General features: G+C 43.9%; 1 protein-coding gene across 8 annotated transcripts in view; it reads right to left on the bottom strand.

Annotated features, from left to right (window-relative positions):
* The window catches only part of SEC16B (SEC16 homolog B, endoplasmic reticulum export factor), a 92,421-nt gene that overhangs the window by 25,311 nt on the left and 42,844 nt on the right, over nucleotides 1-24,266 (bottom strand). For 7 of the 8 annotated variants that reach the window (XM_053249718.1, XM_053249720.1, XM_053249721.1 and 4 more), the window contains 6 exons: nucleotides 21,011-21,072; nucleotides 19,505-19,651; nucleotides 18,493-18,603; nucleotides 16,298-16,415; nucleotides 15,997-16,061; nucleotides 14,036-14,632 (listed from right to left, as the gene is read on the bottom strand). The exons of the other annotated variant lie outside the window; for it this stretch is intronic. In XM_053249718.1, coding sequence (XP_053105693.1) covers nucleotides 14,558-14,632; nucleotides 15,997-16,061; nucleotides 16,298-16,415; nucleotides 18,493-18,603; nucleotides 19,505-19,651; nucleotides 21,011-21,072 — 578 coding nt within the window. In that variant the 3' untranslated portion in view covers nucleotides 14,036-14,557. Of the gene's footprint in view, nucleotides 1-14,035; nucleotides 14,633-15,996; nucleotides 16,062-16,297; nucleotides 16,416-18,492; nucleotides 18,604-19,504; nucleotides 19,652-21,010; nucleotides 21,073-24,266 lie in introns of those variants that run through there. 8 annotated transcript variants of the gene reach the window in all.

The raw sequence follows: 24,266 nt of genomic DNA, 5'->3' as shown, positions 1-24,266 counted from the left end.
AGGGGTGTGGGGTTGGGGCAGTCTATTTATGCTGTGTGTGCCACACTCTTTGGGAGGGGGGCTTTTTTTTGGAGGGGAGCGAGAAATAATGGGGTAAGTCCAAGGGAAGGGAAGAGAAAGGTGATTACTGTGGCCTGTCTCCTAGTCCACCCCTCTTGTCCTACAGTCCTACATACTACCTGGCTAGTACCTAATCCTCTCTTCCCCAAACTAAGCCCTATTTAAAGAAATCTAACCTGACCAAGGTTAGGGTGCTTACTTTCTGGCAACTGCCATTTTCTGCTGGACTCTGGCCAAGTGCCATTCTTGGAGGCACTTGGGCTGAGCAGACACTCTCAGGCTCAACAGCTGAGGGAGGGCAGGTGACTGCCAAGTGTGTGGGCACTCACACTTCCAAAAAAAAATTTTTTTTTAAGGCACACGGCAGTGGCAGCAGCAGCAAAGGTGGTGCAGCTTGGGGCTGTAAAAGGGGGGAATCTCAGCACAGCACCCCAGTTGAAAGCCACTGGGGGCTAGCTACAAGAAGAAATCTACACAAGAAAAAAATCCACAGCAGCACCCAGTTAAACCACCGGGGCTTCTGGTGCAATTAAAAATAAATAAAATAAATAAAAAGCAGTTGGTACAGCAATAGCAATAGCAACAGCACTTACATTTATATACCGCTCTATAGCCAGAGCTCTCTAAGCGGTTTACAATGATTTTAGCATATTGCCCCCAACATTCTGGGTACTCATTTTACCGACCTCGGAAGGATGGAAGGCTGAGTCAACCTTGAGCCCCTGGTCAGGATTGAACTTGTAACCTTCTGGTTACAGGGCGGCAGTTTTACCACTGTGCCACCAGGGGGCAGCAGTTTTACCACTGTGCCACTCAGCAAAGAAAAAAGAGGGAGACAGATAAGCCACAGGCATTCTTTGTCTCTCTCTCTCCATACACAAGCAGGCCAAAATTAAAAAATAAAAAAGTAGTTGGCACTACAAAGAAAAAGAGAGGGATAAGCCATAGGCATTCTCTGTCTCTATCTCCACACACAGGCAGGCCCCAGTCCACCAGTCTCACTCTGTGCTGCAGTACTGATCCTTCCTTCTTTTGAGAGGCACACTAAAAGAGAGAGGTCTCTGGCCTCCCAGTCCAGGAAGTCCCCTTAAATACATTTTGAAAATATCTTCTTTGGCTCCCCCCTCCCTCCCCCACCCCAGCCAATGGGGGCACAATTGCCCATGGCAACACTCAATTTGGATGATATAAGCCAACTATGAAGCAAGGAGATCACAAGCCAATTGGAAAACAGTGCCAGAAAACCAACCACCAAGGGGGACATGGCCCTCCAAAATGGCGCTTGAAACACTCGAAACAGTTCGAACCCAAAACTGTCATTTTGTTTCAAGCTCAAAACAGGCCCTTTATTTTAGGGGTGATTCGTTTCATGCTCGAATGGTTTCGAGCTCCAGTCTTTTTACACATCTCTAGTTGACAGTGGAATAATCAAGTGGAAACATTTCAAATCATAACAAGTTCCCTCTATGTGATTTTGATTTCTAAATAATATTCTATGCTCTTAGTTGGAGGTGTATAAAATACCTGAAAGAGAACCGGGTTTCATTCCCTGCTTTCTGTTTTGCATGGATTTGGATCAATGCCTGTCAACATTTCCTCCCCAGGAACTTCATCGGCCGTCTAAGGCAAAGAGAGCCACCTAGTGCTATATGAAGAGATAGCCAGGGAGGTTAGTGAATAGTATACTAGTGAATACCTCCATGAAGAATTACTGTAGTAGTAACAAATCATTAACAAATTAAATATTAGAACCTTCTGTTCTGGGCTGGAGTTATGCTCCACCTTTGGACTTTTCTTTTCCTGTTCCTTTCCATTTCTAAGTCAGACTGTATTCTGCCCAATAATAAAGACACATGTCTGTTTGACTCCAAATAATAGTTTGATGTTTCTGGAACAGGGTCCCTGTACAAAAAGCACAGTGGTTTTCTTTTGTCCATTCTTTCTTTTTTATGGTTCCAAGTTTCTTTTGAATCTTTGAAATGACTGATCAAAGTGTCAGAGTGCTAGCTTGTGTTTGAAAAATGTTAGAACAAAGGCTCTTAAGCACACCTCTCCCTTGGGTGTAAATCCAAATGCATTCTGTGGGCACCATTTCACACGGCAGAACGCCAGCATAGGATACAGGTATTTGTCTTTGCTTATTTTATTGTTGTTTTGTGAGCTGTTGTGAGTTGCCCAGAGAACAAGAGTGATGGGGTGGCTATATTAAAAAGGTGGTGGTGGTTCTAGGATTGTTTTAGGATTGGGCACACTATCTTGGAAATGTGGACAACTCCTTTCCTAAATAAATACAACACACACACACACACACAGAGTGAACTATGCTTAAGGTAGCATTAACTTGTCATCTTAGGCTTTTAATAGCAAACTAATGTATCGGATCATGGAAGCTGCCTTGAACTAAACCAAGCCATTGGTCTATATAGCCCAGTATTGTCTACTGGAACTGGCTCTCCAGGATCTTGGGCAAGAGTCCTTTATCACTAGAGATGCTGGGGGCTGAACCTGAGAATGGAACCAATATGCAAACTGCTTGCTCTACCACTGAGTTATGGACCCAGCCTTATAGCTTGGGATTTAAAACAAATACAAAAAACAACCCTTTAAAAGAATAATGATTCTGCCACCATTCTTCCTCGTACTGTCAAGTGTACCTTCTTTTTTATCGGAATGGCCTGGTGCTGACTTTGACCAAATGATGAGTTGGTGTTTCATTAATGGAGGAACCACTCTAAAGGAATTCATTCTTCCCTGTACCCCACAGCTGCAAAATACACATTGGGGCTATTCCCATGATGACCCAAAAGTGGGCTAAGGGAGCCCAGCCCACTTTTGGGTGATCATGTGTTGCAACTGGAGCTGTGCGGCTCCCGTCAGCTAGCCACTTTAAATCCCCCTCCCCTTAAATGGGGATAATGGAGCAATCGCTCCGTTAACCTTGTTTTTGTGCTCATGTGTCATGCTCGCGTGGGTCACCCTGGAACCTCCGGGGACCACACAGCCTCCGATCCCCACAGCCCCCACCAGCTCCATGACATAGCCAGCAGTCGTGTGGGCGGCCAATCCACAGAACCCCATCAGGCGCTTCGCAAGTGTCGTGTGAAGCATCTCATTGTGTTACACTCCTGATCTGAGGAGCAGCCAGCAACAAATGATACCCACCAACAGCTCTGGGTCTTGCTCTTGATTACCACCCCTTGCCTAAGTCCACCCATGCTATACTGTAATAAATTTTCTCATGTAGCAGGATTAATAAACAGAAAAAATATGGGGAAGCCCATTGCCAGAAGACAGTAGCAGGCAGGCATCAGCAGCAAGGGATTTCCTCAGTGGTTGCAGCAATTCTTACTCATTTTTTTAATGTGGCAAAAGAGATCTTGCTTTCCTACATGTGCAGAATAGCAAGAGCTTGTCAGTTCACCTATATCTTTCTGGGCTTGAAGCTGGTTCACACATTACATTTTCATATCACAGGATTATTCCAGCAATTATGAATGTGTCTAGAAGAACACATGGAAATGTATTGTGACACCATCTTATATGACACTAATGAACTGTTTCATTACCAGCCCATGTATTAAATATCTCCCAATCAGATACCAGAATGCATTATGGAAGCAATGCATATATAAACCAGACTACAGCTTCTTAACATACTGTTTGTCTCCTTGTGATGATAATATATTATTCAGAGATCTTGAACATGTGATTTAACTAATTGTATAGGCTAACATCAAAGAGGCCAAAAAAAGGCAGCATTCCTTTTTCTGTTTTTCATGTAACAGCTATAGCCTTTGTACTGCAGAAAGACCTGCAGAAAGGGTACCCAAAACATGTACTCCAGAAATAACTGCATAAGTATCCCCACTGCGTGATTCAGTCCTACCAGGGCATGGTAGCTGCACACAGAAGATTTCAATGACATCCCAGAGGCTTTGTCGGGGTAACCAGTAGGGATGTGCAATTTGATTTGACATGAATTGGAGGCCATTTGTGGATTCACCCATGAATTGAATCTCCCCTTAAATGAAGGTGCTGATTTGAGGGCGAATCAAATCACCTCCAATTCATCGTGAATCAATTCATACAGCAGGTACCATTTTGTCTCTGTGTTTTTCAGTCATGGATTGGTTTTCTGGTACTGGCTTCCAATTGGCTTGAGATCTTCTTGCTTCTTGATTGACTTGTTGTCATGCAAATCAAGTGTTGGCATGAGCAATTGTGCCTCCATTGGCATTGGGAAGGGAGTAGGGAGTGGAGAGGCCAAAGGAGGGATTTTCAATATGTATTTAAGGAGCTGCTGGGAGGTGGGGAGAGCCATTGTTTTTTGTGCCTCAGGAGAGGATAATCAGAGAGAGACTGCAGCAGCACTGAGAGCAAAGTGGTGATGGTGGTCTGAGGTGGAGAGAGGGAGGGGGGCTTATATTACTCTCTCTATTTTTCAGTTATCTTTTTAATTTGCAGTGCCAGCAACTGCTTTATTTTATTTCTCTGTGTGTGTTTTAATTTATACCAGCAGCACCAGTGGCTTTAACTGCATGCTGCTTGGAATTTTGTTTTATTATTCTTGCTTGTATTCAGTCTCACCCCCAGTGGCTTTAATAACTGGGGTGCTGTCTGTGCTGTTGTTTTCCTAAGTATTTTAAAATAGTACCAGCAGCCCAGTAGCTTAACTGGATTCTGTTTGGATTTATTTCCTTGTGTGATTTCTTTTTTCTCATTGCTTGTAGCCAGCCCCCTTTAATAACTGGGGTGCTGTGATTTTTCTTCTTCTAATTTTATTTAAATTGTACCAGCAGCCGCCACCACCACCACCACCACCCCGACTTTAACTGGGTGCTGCTTGGAATTTTATTCATTTTTTATTTGTTTTTTTCTCATTGTGTGTAATAGCTGGAGTGCTGTTTGTTTTTGTTTTTGCAGCCCTGCTGCTACCTTTGCTACCGCTGACTTGTATACTGCCTGGTGGATTAATTTTTGGTTTTTGTAGGCTGATGTGTGGTGCCCAGCCTGCCAGGCTCCCTCTATTTACTTTATTTTTATTGTATTTTATTTATTTAATAAATTTTTATACTGCCCACTGCTGAAGTCGCTAGGCATTACAGCATAAAGCAAACAAAGAATAAAACAAACCAAGACTTTAACAGTTAAAAATAAAGATTAAAATACCCATAAAAACTACCAGATAACTAAAAAGCTTGGCTGAAGAGATGTGTCTTTAGTTGTTTCCTAAAAACCAATAGGGATGGAGCAGCTCTAATCTCAGCAGGAAGTGCATTCCACAGCCCTGGGTCAACTACAGAGAAGGCACACCCTGAGAAGGACGAGCTGGCGGCACCCTCAGACAAACCTCCCCTGAAGATCTTAATAGGCGGTGGGGTTCATAACAAAGAAGGTGTTCTCTTAAATACCGTGAGCCCAAGCCATTAAGAGGTTTATAGGTAATAACCAGCCCTTTATATTTTGCCCAGAAACTTATTGGTAGCCAGTGTAGATCTTTTAGGGGGGACTTGGGGGGTTAAAATTATTTGGGTGGGTGCCTGATTGGTGCTCATCTGCCCTCCCCCCAGCTGTCAAGTCTCAGTGTCTACTTAGTCCAAGAATGCCTCCAAGAACAGCACCTGGCAGACTCCAGTTGAAGACCCTGCTGGAAGCTCCCAGCCAAAGATGCCAGATCGGTGAGACACCCTCCTGCCTCGGTCAGGTTATTAGAAAATAAGAGTTCTTTAAATAGGGCCTAGTTTGGGGAAGGGAGGGATGCAGTGGCAGGACTGTAGGACAGGAGGGGTGGGTTGGAGAGAGCAGTAATCCCCTGCCCTTCTATGCCTTGCCTTCACTTAGGCCTGCCTCATTGTTACATAGTTCCCTCCAAAAACACATTAAACCTGCTTTTTTAGGGGGCAGGGGGCTTTAATTTTTCTAGCTTCTGTGTGTGCACCACAGTGCTATAGATAGTGCTGTGTGCGGCACCTGGACGATAAATAGAGCACCCCCAACCCCACACTCTTTTAAAGGTGCTTCTTCTCCTGCCCCCCACATCAGAGTTGGGGCTTAATTAAAAAAAAAAAACAACCAGGAGGGTGTGAAGCAGAGCTAGGAGCAGAGTGGCAGGCAGAGGCAGGGGAGATGCTGCTGGTTATGTTGGGCAATGGTGAGAGGAGCCTACTTCCTGAGTCGTCCGTGCCACTGATGCGGTTGCGCATGGGCTCTCCTTTCCAGAGGAGCCTGGTCCCACAGTGCAGCCACTTGTAGAAGTAGTGGGGAGATCCTCTCTTGTCAGGGAAGAAGCTCTGCTAGCCCAGCCAAATAGCTCTCTCCATCATCCCCAATCTCCAGCAGGGGGTGTTGTTTTTTGTTTATTTGTTTTTGCAAGGCAGGGATGCAAAATGTGTGCACTCTGCTTGTTTCTCCCATGGGGAACAATGGGGAATTTGAAACACCCCATTGTTCCCCATGGGTAGGTCCTAGGGACACCAAAGTGGGATGGGTGGGATGGTGTGATGGGTGCTACCTACCACTCAACCCACAAAAGAAATGGGCAAACGAGCAATTAAAAACAATAACCTAAACTACCATAGGATCCTATGGGATGGGGGGGAGTTTAAAAAAAATTAAAATTGCCCACTTCCCCGTTTCTTTTGTGGGTTGGGTGGTAGGCAGCAGCCATCATGCCCTACCACAACCCATTTTGGTGTCCCTAGAAGCTACCCATGGGGGAAATGGGATGATTCAATTTTCCCCTATGGGTGAATCACTTTTTTTTTTTTTTTTTTTTGCGAATGTCCAATTCAGTTTGTCAGACCAGCCATCAATGGCCAGCTGGTTTGATGAATCGGTTCTTTGTGTGTTTGTGTGATTCTATTCAAGGTCAAACCATATCACAAAAAATAATTTGTGCACACCTCTCATAACCAGCACCCAGCACCCAGCTTCAGTGGCAGGGCTGGCTCCAGGGGGCCTCAGAAATTGCCCTCCATGGATCCCCTGCTTGGATAGATCCTGAGTATGTCACTGGACCAGGTGGTCTCAGATCAGCTGAGGGCCTTCAGCGGCAGCCCAGCCATACCAGCCCTATACAGGACTATACTAAGTAGGATTCTGGTAATAAAACATGCTGCTTATTATTAATTACTTGTATGTTCCACCAACCGACACCAGAAGTAGGGGGAACCGACACCAGAAGTAGGGGCGGCACACGCTCTCAAGGCTGTGGCACCTCATACAAATGTGAGATACCATGTTATGTGTGAACCAGGCCAATGTCTGCAAATCAAGCAGCTACAGTAACAGGCATAGCAGCAGAGAACTACAACACTTTGACTGAACTACTAGGGGCAGATATTGAAGATTGGGGTTGGCCATAGGAGGATGCCATCTCCCTGTGAGACGGGATCTGTTTCTTTGGGCTGACTCTGCCATGGCAGGAAAAAGTCATGGATGTGCAGTTCTTCCTGCTCTGAGACTGTGTAGAGATCTAGCTACCATCAATGGGCACTGCATCCTAAATAGGATTCTAGATATTGCACTCAAAGGGCCAATCTAGATGCTAAGTAGCAGACTCATGTCTGAGAAGGGTTGCCAACGGTTACAGAACGGTAGAAGGAGGGTGCCATTTTCAGTGGAGAAATGGGGTGGGGGGCACTATTTGTGTCGGGGTTTTTTGACAACTTTAAGTTCGCAGTAAAACCTCCCAATAAACTCACAGTAAAGCCTGCTGTGTGTAAAAGTCCCAGGACAGCTGTAAAAAACCCAGGCTGTGAGAAGTAGGCAACACAGGCAAAAAGAACTGGCTGACATACAGAACAAGGATGCACCAAGAGAGAAGCCTAACATAACTTCCCGACTAACTGTATCAGTGTAGCAGAGAAGCAGCAATTTTTAAAGCACTCCCCTTCCCCAGGAAGTGCTCTGTGCCACTCAAATATATGTCCCCGAGGACTGCAGAATCCTCAAGGACATATTTTCAGGTAGCACAGAGGGCTTTTTGAGGAGGGGAGTATCAAGAATTGCCACTTTCATACTGCACTGGTACAGTTAGTTGAGAAGTGGTTAGGCTGCTCTCTTGCTGCACTGGTGCATTTTTGCTCCGTGTCAGCCTCTGCATCCAAGGCTAGACATAAGGCTGCAACATATGTGATGAAGGAGATCTGTGATTAGATCTCCCAACATTTAAAAAACTAACTTTGAAGCCACCATTTAGGGTGGGGGGGGCAGCTCCAGTTTTGATAGGAGCAGTGGAGTTGAGAGAGAGGCACTTAACTTTCTCCCCCTGCACTGTTTCCCTGCTTTAAATCTAACAGGCCAGCAGCAAAAAAACAAGTACCTGCATCATGCCTGTCTCCCCCCACCCCCGCGCCCACTGCTACTTGAGCTTTAAAGCAGGGAAATGGTATAGAGGGAAGAGTTAACACACTCTCCTGCATATTTGACACCATGTCTATTTGGGCCTTGAGAGTGCATTTATTACCCCTGCTAACTTGGCAAAGAGGCACCTTTTAACGTGGTGATTCTCTTTATTGAGCAGGGGAAGAGCAACTGGCCCTACCCACCCCCAGCACAGGACCTCCAGTGACTGTTTCTTTTTAGATTGTGAGCCCTTTGGGGACAGGGATCCATCTTATTTATTTATTATTTCTCTGTGAAAACCGCTCCGAGCCATTTCCGGAAGGGCGGTATAGAAATCGAATAAATAAATAAAATAAAAATAAATTTATATAGTTAAATGACTAGAACTGCGAACTGAATTAGTAATGTGTTATGGTATTACAATCTTCACAGAATATCTAGTGAAATGTTACTGGGCTTGCCAAAGCATGAAGATGTGCTGTCTATGTGCAAGGCGGAGGTATCAAGAGACCTTCCCATTCCCACCCTCCCTGCTACAATCTCCAAATACCAGATGCTAGAAGTCACTGGCGAACTCTTCTCAGCTCAATTCAGAATTGGGTCAGCAATTCACCTTTTTTCCCCCAGTTCTAAATTGACTCATAATGTCAGCTGCACCTTATCATGTTACTTTATTTTCAACTGCTCCACAACATTTTATCTTTTTCTCCACATCATGGACACTAAATATAGCTCACAGAGCTGTGCAAGCACTGCCCTGCCCCCAAGGGAAAGTTTTCATAGCTCCAAGAAATTGCAGGCATGCCCCAGAGCTATGGAAACAAGGAGCTATAGCAATCTTATTTATGTATTTATTATTTATTTCTTACATTTCTATACTGCCCCATACCAGAAAGTCCCCAGGCAGCTCACATTCTAAAAACCATTAAAACATTGGCACAGTTAAAACAATTTTAAAATACAGATAAAAATACTAAAACCGAAAGTTTTAAAACTATAAACTAAAAGCCTGGCTAAATATGTATGTTTTCAGGTCCTTCTTAAAAAACATTCAGAGAAGGGGAAGCTCTCATTTCATGAGGAAGCGCATTCCAGAGTCCCAGGGCAACTCTAGAAAAGGCCCAGTTTCGAGTCGCCACCAACCAAGCCAGTGGCAACCACTACCGGACCTCCTCAGATGATCTTAATGGGCGGCAGAGTTGATGAAGAAGAAGGCGTTCTCTTAAATACCTCAGACCCAAGCCGTTTAGGGCTTTATTATAGGTAATGACCACACTTTGTATTTCACTTGGAAAGTTATTAGCAGCCAGTGTAGTTCTTTTGAAATGGGTGTAATATGACCTCTTCAGGGAACTCTGGAGACCAACCTCAGAAAGGTTGCTCTTCATTGATCAAGCACCAGGAAACACCCCAGCCAGAGGTGGAGCCACCATTGGACAGACGGGTTCAAAGAACCCAAGCTGCTGCCAATCAGTGGCTGTGCCTCGCAGCCCCAGACACCCACACCCACATCTGACGTCAGACGCAGGGCCTTATTTCACTCCCAAACGGGCCATGCTTGCAAACGGGCCATGCAGCCCCATTTGCAAGCAGAATCAACCAGCGCTGCGTTCAAAGCACGGCCGGAGTGACTCTCCCTGCCTTTTAAAGGCAGGGAAAGCCACTCCTGGCCACACTGCAAAGGCAGCGCTGGCCGATTTCGCTCCCTAATATGGCAGTGTGGCCCTGTTTGGGAGTGAAGCCCCGCCCCCTGCATCTGACACATGATGTAGGGCACTCTGCATCATATGTCAGACACAGGGGTGGGGCTGGAGGGGCCACAGCAGCAGAACCCGGCCTGCCGCTTGGCTCCCTCCGCACCTGACCCCAGCCCAAATGACCTACACTTTCCACAGAGATACTCAGGGTCAAACTAGATGCAACATTAAAGATATCCCGATCCAGACTGGGACTGCAGCGTGGTTCAATCCTCTCCCCCAGTACTGCAGACCCAATGCAAATGGCACACTCTCTCAGAAGTGTCATTGCTTTGGACAGGAAGCTGCGATTGGTACCTAGAATCACATTGCAGGGGGGAGCAATTTCAATCAGAATTATTACTACTATACTTCTACTACAAATATTTATATACTGCTTTTCAGCAGAAGTTTCCAAACAGTTTACATAGAGAATGAATGAATGAATGAATGAATGAGATGGATTCCTGTCCCCAAAGGGCTCAAAATCTAAAAGGAAACACAAGACACCAACAACAGTCCCTGGAAGGATAGTGTGGAGGAAGAGGGCCAGTTGCTCTCCCCCTGCTAAATAAACAGAATCACCACTTTTAAAAGGTGCCCAGTTAGCAAGGAACAGCATTAAGGGAAATGATTAAGTCCCTCACTCCACCCACACTACAGTTTCAATTCAGACTGGGATTCCCCATAGCTACTAATGTTAAAAACAATGAATATTTTAACATAACATCTAGCTTGACCCTCATATAACTTATCTCTTCCCAGCCTCTGTTTTTTTTTTAAAGTTACAGTGAAGAAAAAGACTTTCCTCCCATAAGCCTCAATATAAAATTCAAATTACGTGCTTTTACTGTTAGAGATGCATGCAATAAAACCAAAGAAATTGGTATATATTTTCATTTAAATGCATCTGCTGATTTTTCCCTCCTCTGAACTTTTTTCCTCAAACACTATTAAATGCAAATAAGATGCTTCTCAGGGAAATGATGTTCAATTTGTTATACATCTGAGCATTACAAGCTGGGCAAATTGATATTCCAAAACAGGAATTGCAACTTTGGGCAACATTACTAGATGCTGAGAACAAGAAGAGGAGAAGGCCATCACAATCCTATTCTGTTTGTGAGCTTCCAGACGTATCTGGCTGGCCAGTTTGGAGGCAGAAGTCACCATTAGATGGCCCTTGGCCTCATCCAGCAATGCACTTTATGTCCCGGAGAAGAAAACTGGAGAAGCTGCCTGATGAAAAGTTCTTCTGCCTACATGGGCTGACACAAGAGATTAATGACTAACCCATGTTGTTCTATGCGTACTGTGATAAGTAATCACCTGTAGCTGTGCATTGTGTGCAAACTGCAAGAGCCTAGACAACCATACCTGCCAACATATCCCTATTTTCCCATTCAGGTGAATGGGGAAATATGGACTATGTTGGCAGGTATGGACAACTAGTGGAAACCCATTAATTTTAATGGGCAAAGCCAACATGTTTTTTTAATTGTTGGTCTGCATGATAAGGAAATTACTTTAAGGCGTCCCATTGGAATTAAAAGGGAAAGTTGGGCATACTAAATGTGTCCTTTTAATTTCTATGGGACTACTCTGAGGAATTTTCCTCTTCCTGTAAGCCAAGAAACTGCAGCCTTTTAAAAATGTGTACCCTTTCTATCTGAAACGGAAACCTGCAGTTCAGGTACCCCACAGATATTTTAAGTGTGTCCATGTATGTACACACACATGCGCACATTTAAATGTTACAGTTATGAGACAGACCACTAAAATCACTGGATTACTTCCAAACTCAGTTACTCATTTGTACTCCCATTGAAATGAACAGGGCAAATAAACTTGTCCCACTAGTTTCTATATCACTACTCATGAGTAACTTAATCTGGATGCAATCAGTCGCTGTAGTAGTCAAGTCCTCTGATTAGGAAGCAATGGAGTTGGAACTGTCCTAATCACTAGTCAGTGAGCTGGAAGGGCTCTGAGCAGTGGCATAGGCAGCTGCAAGCCCCCCGCCCCCGCCCCCATCGCGGCAACAGCACACTCACTACCCTGGTGGTGGTGGTGGTGGCGGCAGGCAATGGCCCCACCCCCACAGTGGCATATTCCTACCAGCGATGCAGTGGTAGTGGGCTACAGGAGCGCACCACTAGGTGTGGTGCATGGCACCACGGGGAGAACTGTGTCAGTGAGCAAGTAAGACAGCCCCAGAGGCAGGGTCACGCCAGTTCTTAGGACCTGTGCGCCCTATTATAGCTCCTCCCCTGGCTCCGAGTACCTCTTACAAGCCTTAAAAGTAGCCCGGGGTTCATGTACCACTGATGTAGGCCATTATTATTAGTGGCTGATAATATAACACAACAACATAAACTAGAAACAAGAAAACTGTACACCAAATTCTTAGATCCTTTATCTCCCCCCCCCATTAAAGTATAGCAATAGGAAGGAGGATATAATCTATGTATATGTATAAACAGAGTCACACTATACATTACCTATATATACTTAATTTTTATATATACTTATTTTTCTTAACTAATCAGTGTGGGAGTAACCTTCATTATAGTTCACTATATAACCCTTCTGCCTTGTCCCTGGCAACAAGAAAGGTATTTACTAGTGGTATCTACTTGGTCTTGGTATCTACTAGTGGTCATAAGGCAGCTGTTCCTCCACCTATAAGCCTGAACGGCAATTTCAAAACAATACTGCTTTTTAAAAGCCCCTTGCAGGGGGGAATTGAGATCTCCAATATGGAGAGGGCCACATCAGTACTAGAAAACAGTACACTTCAGCTGATAAAAGGAAGATGGGGGACCTCAAATGAGTATTTAGATAACTGACTTCCTTTAAGTGTGGAGAAGGATAACAGCATATTTGTAATTGGGTAGGGGGATTATACCCAAGATTAAAGGCTAGCCTGATAGTCTGAGATACTTCTCAAGGCATGAGGGAGAAATATCTCGCTTTGGTTTTCAAGTCTTTAAAAACAAATCTATGAAGGGTATGAATTTCCCCAGTCCTTCTTTCTGAAGCCACCACATTAAAAACTGGTGTCCCAATAATCTTAAGAGACAGACTGCCTTCCCAGCAATGGTGGGTTCAGCAAGGTGATGAAAAAAAGGGACTCATCCCAAAATGCTGACAACTCTTCTGCTGGCATGATCTCAGCTGCAAGAAAGCAGCATATCAGTTCAGGCCTCCTAGGAAGCACTCCTAGATATCTTCTCCAGTCCTTTCCCACCTCACTTCCCCACCAAGGAAAGCCACTAATCTACCTTGCTCCTGCTGCTAGTCAATAGCTCACAGAGACTTTCAACGAAATCTTTTCCCAGTCCCCTAACCCTCCCATTATTGAGCCAGTCATTTGTTGAAGGCTTATACATATCCTTGTAGCCATGTTGAATTAGGATCATAATCAGTTTAAAGTGGGGGGTGGGGAGAATGTACAGAACCAAAAGCAAATTTGCCCTTACAAGGGGACACTTACAGCCTGATCCTCATAATTTTACAAGAGTTTTTTGAATTTTAATTTAAGGTATTAGTGAGATTTATGCTCAAGTAAATATGCTTAGGATTCAGCCTTGTAAAGGTAAGTAAGAGCCCACTCCTATGGACCTTTATGCAGACGCAAACCCCATTGATTTCAGTGGGATTACTCCAAAGTAAATGTGAATAGCTAAGGGTGTGATCCCAGTGCACACTTCCTTGGGATCAGGCATCACTGATCTAATATCTGAGCAACTATGCATAGGATTGGCTTGCACAACTTATAAATGTTCATCCACATTGAACAATTTGGTCCTCAATAGGATCAGAGCCCTCAAAGTAGAACAGCCTTCCTCAACAAATGAAAGAAGAAGAAAAAATCCAAACCTCTCCCCCAGTGCCTGCCAATTTCATGCCTTATTTATTCTTCTCATGGATCATGACCAATTGTGTTGATTGACAATGCAGAGACAACTAGGCTCTTCCCCCTAACCCCCAGTTTCTCACTTCCCTGAGAAATACAAAAGGAAATCAAAGGTGACCCTGGAATAATCTCTCCCTGTTTTTGATCTGTTGATTCCCAGGCCAAGGAGAAATGAAAAATACTGCTAACATTAAGGTATTAGTGAGATTTATGCTCAAGTAAATACTGCTAATTCATCCTGTCTTCATTATACATGAGTCACAACTGCATACCACCAGTCTAACCACATTTTAAAAGGCAGAGAAAAAACAAGAGGAGGGGGAAGCAAGTAATTGCCCCCCCCCAACACTCTCAGTAATACCCTCTGGAGAAGGACTAGATTGCCAGAAAAAAGGAAATGAGCTACATAACAAATCGGACGGTTGTTAACCTCAGGAGTGGGAATGGCTTCTGATCTGCTAGAAGGTTTTAGAAATATCCTAGAGGGTTTTAATCATCATGGATGAGGTGAGTGGCTTTGCTGAAAAATCCGTTGTGGGTGACCAGCATAAGAGGCTGCTACCGTTGAGACCTGTTAAGAAGAGAATTGTTTCAATGTCTAAGTTTTAGACCCTCAACCTTCACCCCTTGCAGCCTGAAAAAGCATACAAGTTATGTAAATGTTGCAGGTGTAGCCAGTTTGCATACATCCCCCCAGTTTTTATGGGTTTTGGGTCCACAGAATAGCAATAGCAATAGCAATAGCACTTACATTTATATACCGCTCTATAGCCGGAGCTCTCTAAGCGGTTTACAATGATTTAGCATATTGCCCCCAACATTCTGGGTACTCATTTTACCGACCTCGGAAGGATGGAAGGCTGAGTCAACCTTGAACCCCTGGTCAGGATCAAACTTCTAACCTTCTGGTTACAGGGCGGCAGTTTTACCACTGCGCCACCAGGGGCTCATTGTAGTTGCTTAACATAATTTTAGATTCCTTGTAGACTTGCAGCCTGCAGTAAAGATTGTCAAGATGCCAACTTTGGACACTGTTCTACCCCACCCCACCAAAGTGAAATAAGGCACCTGCATCAGGCCATGCCTCACTCACTAAACCTTACTTTCCCGCAGGGATCCTAACCAAATGGTACCAGCCAGTGAAGCCAGCCAAAAAGATGCATAGTGGAGAAGGCTATAATAGATCAGTAGAATAGCCATGATAGCTTAATGTAACCTCTAAGTACACAGGCAGCATAACTGAGTACAAGATGCTGGGGACAAACAATAGGAGATGCGCTATCACTTTCATGCCCTGCTCGTAAGTGTCCAGAGGCCTCTACTGACTGATTGAAACCGACTGCTTGACTAGATGGAGCCTTGGCCTCATCTACAGAGATAATTCTCATGATCTTAATGCAGACACACATATCAGAAGAGCCCTGCTGAATCAAGCCAAAGGCCTACTGTATCTAGTCCAACATCCTGTTTCCCACAATGACCCACTGGGAAGATGCAGGAGATGAAGGCACACTCCCTCTTCCACTATTGCACTACTACTAATCAGAGGCGTACTATACTGAGATTTAGCTTATTTTAAGCCAAATTTTGGGTTGCGGCCCATTTGACCCAAGAGTATACCCCTTAGGTTCTGGTATCACACACTATCAGCACTGCAATGAACTTGGAGAAACTCTTGAAACACAAACCAGACAAGCCAAGGACTGGGCATTTGACTTGATGCAACTCAGAAGACGCACTGAGTACCCTTGGTTGAAAAAACCCAAGAGATACAGGGCAGCAAAAGTGAGCTGGCTGTGCCCTTCTGCCAACATGGATTACCAAAAGCTGTACTCTACTAGATTCCTGTCCTCCCCCAGTGACAGAAAGAAGGGGCATTCTCAAGTCCTCTCCCACAGGCCTTTCTTCATGTGCAAGGTGGTTTCCTCCTCTCACCTGGTCTCCAGCACCTGGAAATGTGGTTTCTTCCCGGCGTCTAAGGCCTACTGGTCTTTTGGTTCCTGAAAAAATAATGCATACTTTTAAAGGGCTGATCCATTAATAATGGCTTGGATTCAAAGTAGCATAAGATTACTTCTGCTTATGTGAGGAATTTTTATATTCTTATGCCTGGTGACAGCCTCTTTCCCCCAGCTACCCCTAGGTTTCAGGAGGGCTGAAGTTGAGCAGCCCTGCCATAGATGCAGGATACAATCATATCAGCAATATATTCAGAAAGACAGGAGAACATATTTACCTAGAAAGCTTTGGGAAAAGGGGTTGCCATCTGTGTGAGGTAGATGTGAAATGGGAGGAGGAGGAGGAAACTTTGTCCCATCTGTAGGAGAGAGGAAAGGTGGTGTAGCCACTTTCCCCTACAGAAAGAAAGATAGCACTGCTGAAAACAAATCTAGCTACCAGTTACTTTCAGAATTTGCCCTCAGCCTCCCTTTGTTGGAATCCTGATGAGTCCCCCAAAAGCAAAGCAGAGTAATACCTAGAATGAGGTATGTCTTGTAGGCCATCTAGTTCAGCCCCCCTGCTCAGGAAACCTAGAGCTAGAGCAACCCCAACGGAGAGCTGCCCAGCTCTGTCTGAAGACCTCCAGTGAGGGAGAGCCTACCCCACCTTCAGGAAACTGGTTCCATTGCCAACCAGTCTTGTTATTTTTTAAAAAACACACAACATGTTCAATGTAATAGGAGTGAGAGATCACAATCAGGGCTGCAGGAAGTCGGTTAGCTGTCCAACAGCCAATATCTCCCTTTATGACCATACTAAACTCATAGACCAGCATCATACAGCTAGAACAGTAGGGTGATGAAGACCTACTAGACCAGTAGTCACACTTCAGTACCTTGGATAGCTCCTCAACTCTCTCCCATGGATACTGTGTCATCTTTCCAGTGCTACTAACTACATCAGAGCTTCTTAATGGGCCCCCCATTATTGCTGGACTACAACTTCCATCTCCCCAGCTACAATGGCCTTTGGCTGATTATGATGGGAGCTGTAGTCCAATATCATCTGGGGATCTAAATTCAAGAAGCCCTGAACTATATAACCATACCCCTCCTTCCTCCCTTGTTCTCTGTCAATCCAACCTTTGTCAAATAATTATAAATATTTGAATTTCCCTGGAAGCAAAATAATGGCAAAGGGACAAGGCAGACTAGGCAAAGGAAATCTAAGCAAAGCAAGAACATGTACACAATTTATTTTAACTCAGAGTCTGCCTTCTTTTGTGCCAAGTACTTTCAGTCCTGATATTACAGACATTGGTATTAATTGTTGCTATCCATCCCTTCTATGCACAATTTTATCATTCCTCCTTTCCCCAGCAGTTCTGATATTGCATTTTAAATCCATTGAGGAGTCGACACTAATGCATTACTGATGCTTTAAAGCTACTAACATTATTATGATTATTATTATGTGTCCAAACAATTAGATGCTTTAAATCAATAAAATATTTAAAAAGTCACCCTGCCCACATGGTTACAATCTAGCAATAGATAAAATGAAGGAGGTGGAAGAAAAATGATCATGATGGGTGGAAAAACCAAACATTAAGATTACGCCGGGCAAAGCAGAACAAAAAAGGAAATATCCAAAATGATAAATGCTCAAAAGCAACAGTTTACATATTAAAGGGATGCTAGCATAGCCAGTGGGGTGGGAACAGCTATGCCTCTGAAACCAAAAGAGTAGCAGTAGGGACAGGGTGAGGGCAAAGAAAGATGAGGCTTATGGGGAAAGATGGTAGCTTAAGGGGAAAGTTTATACATTCAGTAGAATCAAGTGACAACTCTTTTCCAGAACAGATCCACTTGAGGCTGCAAGAGAGAGATTTGGTTGCTCCCCCATCTTACACATTTCCTGCATAAATGAAACCACAACATCAGCCTAGCCTTCTCAACATGCAGTTTTTCTAGGTGCAGAGTGGTAATGTGGGGTGGGGTGGGGGTTCTTACAGAAGTAATCAAAATTTCAGTCCTCACAGCAGAACAAAGTGGTACAGGCCAGGAAAAAAATGGACTCTTTTGCTTCAGGTGGTGAAATAACTGCAGCCTGTTTTGATATTTCCTGTGAGCTTCAACTATTCTTTTGCTGCAGCAGTTCCCATTCTGGCCTCTGATCAATCTAAATACAATATCCCAAATGCCCACGCCCCAGGGTTTACATCTGGTTAGCTTCCTACAGCAGCAGGGAAACACTCCACATAGGGCATTGTTCATGCTCATTGTGCACAGACTTCCTAAAGTGGTTGATCTAGGGCAGCTATTTTCAAGCTGTATACCAAGGAACTCTTGGTTTCCTTGAAGCTTTGCAGGGACTCCTCAATAAGACAATATGTCCTGATAAGGGGGATTCTGGGAGTGGGAGGAAGGTTCTTCTGAAGAGTACAGTTCACTGCCACAAACAAGCTGTGCTTTAAAGGCCTTTCATTACCTGGGAAATTGGAGCAGGGAAATCTGAGGAAGCAGCCGATACCTTCTTAGATGAATCTGCATCCTTCTTTGGCTTTGATCGGAACCAGCTGAACCAACCAGAACCAGAGGCCTGGAAAAATATAAAATCTTAAGTACAAGGGTTGTTTGTTTTTTCTTTTTTTACGGGAACTCGTTGATGAGCACTTAAAGATGCTAAAGAAAACAACATGGTACAAAAACCAATGGGAAACCCGTCATACTGGCAAAATTAGAGACCGTCCTGGATTCTTAGAACATTCTCACACATAACACTAAAAAGTGTATCTCGGTTTCACATATACCATTTGTGAATGATGCAGAACAGAACACAGAAAACATGTTGAATGTACATCCTAGCCATAGGTTTTGTGTTTCTGTTATGTATGCACAAGTCCATTTTTTAAGTGTGTAAAAAATACCCTTAGACCTTGTGAGAGACATATCCCTTGTCAATCACATAGGGACACAAGAGGGATGCCTTGCTAAACTGGACCAGCTTCATCTAATTCTGCTGTCTATTTCCAATGGAAGCCATCCAAATACTTCTGATGACCTTACAAGGCATGAAGGCAACAGCCCTTCCCTACTGATTGTGTCCAGAGCTTCATATTTAAAGGTATACCGCCTCTGAACATGGAGGTTTCCTTTAACCACATTGACTAATAGCCATTGATAGGCCTAGTCATCTTTTTCCCCCTAATCCTTCTTTTAAACCTGTTTAAGCTGGTTGCTGTCACCATATTTTGAGGCAATGAATTCCATACAGATGTTGTTTGAAGCTCAGGGTGGATGACTACTGGAAATATTCTCAGCAATCTGAAAGATAAATTAAACCTTGTTTACAGCTTTCAATCTGAGAGAACATGAGGTATGATTCTGATCTCTCTGAAGTGTGCTGTAAACCAGGAATAAAGCCCTAGCTTCAGATGAAAAATTGGGTCATGGTATATTTTTCAGACAGCACAGCCACCCTTCTCAACAGGATCTCTCACCTTCACTTGTTTGTGCTCAGCATCCTCCACTCCTGGCTTCTCTGATGTGGCTTCCTCTTCAATTTTTTCTGGGGCTTGTGAGATATCTTCCACCATGGATATGGTGGAACTCTCAGAGACAGTCCTAGTCCGAGCATTTAAAGCGTTCTGACATCAGGGGGAAAACGTGGACATTAGGGAGGCAGAAAGAAGCAGGTCCACAGAAATCTGGACAAAATTATTTGTAGTATAAACCTACAGATTTGTACTCTAACCATCCATAGGACAGGACAAAACCTTTCCTCACATCAGTTCATCACTAGACTCCTATGAGGCAATCAATCAATATTCCCATTTCAAAGATGGAGAGAGACCAAGAAGTACTGACCTGGCTAAGGCCACCCAGAAGGTCTATGGCAGAGATGGGACTTGAATCCAAGCTTCCCACATCCAACTTTATAATGGAACTAACTGAAGGCTCATCAGAACTGATGGGCAGAACGATGGGGAACAGTTGTTGGTTGTATGAGTCACCTTTCTCCTTCTCTGCTTATGTTAGTCTCCTTTCCCACCTTCCTTTATCCCTCCCTTTCTCTTTTTTGCATCTGGAGAAGTTCTTTCCTCCTCCTCTGCACTTGTTTTCCCGGCCATTCACCTCTCCATTATTATTCTCTTTCCATCCCATTTTCCCCAAAACATTTTTCTTCCTGCACTGGCGTAGTCAGCAGAGTGGCAGCCTGCGTTGCACCCTGCCCTTTGCATGTGACATGATGTCATGTGCCAAAGGGGCAAGACCCAGGTTCCACAGAGCCCGTGTGAGCCCTCCCAAAGTCACAGTCTTCTGGATGTGTTTATTTCCCTTCCTCTCCCTCCAGTGAGAGAGAGGAAGGAAAATAAATGAGATTGGGAGGGCTGAGGTGGGCCCTCTGGCAATTGGGCCATGCCCCCTTTGCATGTAACATCACATGCAGCCCTTTCCATTGGTGGCCAGGGTTCTTTGAACCCATTCGCTCAATGGTGGCTCCGCCCCTGTTGGTGCCAGTTTTTGGTTTTGTGTATCATATTTTTGTTATTGTTTTTGTTTTACTGTTGTGGGCAAAAAAGGTGGGATACAAATAAATGAATAAATACAACTTTCAGCATTCCATTGGACTACAAGGCTCTCTAGGACTTTTCAGCTTAGAAAGAATGATGTGTGTCAAAGAGGACCATCCAGTCAGTCTGAACTGAGAGCACTCATCCACTCTCCTTCCTAATCTGCAAGCATGGTGGAACATGCAGGTTATCAACAATCTCTAGCTTACCACAATTTCCACCCACTAGTACTATCCACAGTTTCTAGAAGCTCTAGAACAACTGTTTTGCTGATATGACTGACAGGCAACAATGGCTGACACAAGCTGGAAGGAAGGATACAGCTAAACTGTGATTTCTTAAAGAAATCTTTTAGATCTGACTTATATATCTTTCTAGTTTGGGTGCTTCATCTTTCTCTCTCTCCACCCCCACCCCACCCCAATCTCTCACCTGATGCTGCAGAATGTTTGTCTGATCACCAGGGTATGGTCTATGAAATTCCAAAGAGCTTCCTGCAGATTAGACCAGAGCAGATTTTATGACACCATCCAAGATCTGGACTCCATAGCAAGAATTCTCATGAAGCATTCAAACTAGTGCCCTAGCAGTGGTCTAAGTGCAACCAAAACATACAAATATTTATATACTGCTTTTCAGAAAGAGTTCCCAAAGCAGTTTCCATAGAGAAATAATAAATAAATAAAGATGGCTCCCTGTCCCCAAAGGGTTCACAGTCTTAAAAAAGAAACATAAGACAGACACCAGCAACAGCCACTGGAGGGATGCTGTGCTGGGGATGGATAGGGCCAGTCCCTCCCCCACCTCCGCTAAATAAAGAGTATCACCACTTTTAAAAGGTGCCTCTTTGCTCAGTTAGCAGGGGCAGAAGCAGGCAGCAAACTCCTGTGTCATTCCACAAAGGCACAGAAATGCAGTTCTCCCCCACCTGAAACCTAAACATATATACTAGTAGGAAATATATTCTACTGGTTTCAGTAAAGTTTACTTCTAAGTAGATAGAATGTAAACCTTCAATTACTATCCAAAAAATATTAAGAGATGCTTGCTCATCATTATGTACCTGAATGAATAGGTATGGTTTATTTTAAATTTGCCCTGTACCCATAATACCATGCAAGCCTAGAAAATACGACAACGCATCTATTTGACCCAAGAAACTACTTGGATACGGAGCTTTTGTAGCTGTCTCAGCATAAGAAGTTTCATTACAGCTGAGTGGCTAAATACATACACAGAGAGGCACCAAAACCAGAAGTCTTTTCCTACTTGACAAAATCCTTAAACCAAAGGAATTCTTAAAGCAGAATTTAGTGAAGCAATAGCTCCATCTGCTGGTAGTTAAAGTTGGGTTGCCAAGTTCTTTACTGGCGGATGCACAAAAATGAAACAGGTTAAATTTGATCTTCCTCACCTCATATGCAATACCGACAAAAGCTTCACTTAACAATTTTTGCATGTGAGGCTACCATTAAAACCACAGAAGTGGGGCCAGTTAGAAAATGGGCATCCTTAAGATAAATTACCACATTATCTATTTCCATCTACTTTGGTGCTGTTTATAAGTCTAGCATTTCGAGAAGACACGAAATTTTAACAAGTTTTAAAAAATTCTTCCTCACCTTTCTTTACTTGAGAGTAAGTCCAAACAAACTTGGTGGAATTTTAATAGTAATAGTAATAAAAACACAACTTTATTTGTTAGCCATCCCATAACAAATTTTCTAGGCTGCTCACAACATAACTTTAAAATATCCAATAAAAATACATAAAACACAAAAAATACAAAACAAAACCATTTAAAAACTTGTTTTTAAACTATATATATATATATAAAAATTTTAAAATTCAATTTTTAAAAGCCTGAGTGAATAGAAAAAGGTCTTCACCTGGTGTCTAAAAGAACAAAGTGATGGTGCCAGGCAAACCTCACTGAGGAGGCTGTTCCATAAATGGAACAACCACTGAAAAGGCCCTCTACTATTAGCCACCTACCTCACTGTGTTTGGCAGAGGCATTTGAAGCAGGGCCTCCAAAGAAGATCTTAAGGTACAAGTTGGGACATATGGGACAAGGCAAGATGTGCTAGGCAAGATGTGCAGCCCAATTTTGTACCAGCTGCAGTTTCCGGACCATTTTCAAAGGCAGCCCCACATACAATGCATTGCAGTAATCTAAGTGAGAGGCTACCAGAGCATGAGTAACTATGGCCAAGCGATCTCTGTCCAGGTAAGGCCACAACTGGCGTATCAGCTGAAGCCGATAAAAGGCGCTCCAAGCCATAGAGGCCACTTGAGCCAGCATGGTGTAGTGGTTAGAGTGCTGGACTAGGACCAGGGAGACCCGAGTTCAAATCCCCATTCAGCCATAATACTAGCTGGGAGACTCTGGGCCAGTCACTTCTCTCTCAGCCCAACCTACTTCACAGGGTTGTTGTGAGGAGAAACTCAAGTATGTAGTACCCCACTCTGAGCTCCTTGGAGGAAGAGTGGGATATAAATGTAATAATAATAATAATAATAATAATAATGACAGTGCTGGATACATAAGCACCCCTAGAATGTGAATATGGTCCTTCGGGGGAGTGCAGCCCTATCTAGAACAGGCTGAGCATCATTCACCCGGACAGAGGAACCACTGACCAACAGTACTTCTGTCTTGTCTGGATTGAATCTCAACTTATTCACTCTCATCCAGTTCATTATTGTATCCAGGCACAGGTTCAGCACAGTCACTGCCTCATCTGTGTCTGATGAAAAAGAGGGATACAACTGAGTGTCATCAGTATCCCGATGACACAGACCAAATCTCTGGATGACCTTTCCCAGCAGTTTCGTGCAGATGTTAAACAGCATAGGGGAAAGAATGGAACCCTGTGAAACACTAAAGCACAACTGCCAAGGGATTGAGCAGTAATTTCTCAGCACCACCTTTTGGAAATAGGCCTTGAGGTAGGAGCAGAGCCACCTCTAAGCAGTGCCTCCCACACACCACTTAGCCATCCTATCTAAAATGATACCATGGTCAGTGGTATCAATAGCCACTGAGAGGTCCAAGAAAATTAACAGGGTTGCACTCCCCCTGTCTCTTTCTCTGCACAGGTCATCCCACAGGGCAACCAAATTAGTTTCTGTTCCAAAGCCAGGCCTAAAGACTGATTTAAATAGATCTGGATAATCTGCTTCCTCCAAGAGTGTCTGGAGTTGGTCAGCCACTACGTGCTCAAGCACTTTGCTCAGAAATGGAATACTGGCCACAGGCCTATAGTTGTTTACATCAGGGATCCTCAACGTTGGGCCCCCAGATGTTAGTGGACTTCAACTCCCATAATCCCAAGCCCCTGTGGCCTTTGGTTGGGGATTATGGGAGTTGAAGTCCAATAACATCTGGGGGCCCAACGTTGAGGATCCCTGGTTTACATCTTCTGGGTCCAGAATGGGTTTCTTCAGGAGTAGTCAAGAAATAGTTTACTTCAACAAAGCTGGGACCACTCCCTCTCAATGAGGCATTTAGAACCAGCTGGACCCAGATAAAAATTCCCTCCCTACTAGATTTAATAAGACATGAAGGGCAAGGGTCAAGACTGAACTCAACCAAACACCTTGTCCACATCCTTGGGCACCAATAATTGAAACTCTTCCAGCAAAACTGGACCGGGTGGTACTCTGTCTGGATACCTCTCCCAATG

The sequence above is a fragment of the Hemicordylus capensis genome, chromosome 4 (genome assembly GCF_027244095.1).
Source record: "Hemicordylus capensis ecotype Gifberg chromosome 4, rHemCap1.1.pri, whole genome shotgun sequence".
NCBI lineage: Eukaryota > Metazoa > Chordata > Lepidosauria > Squamata > Cordylidae > Hemicordylus > Hemicordylus capensis.
This window is presented reverse-complemented; position numbering and strand designations above follow the sequence as displayed.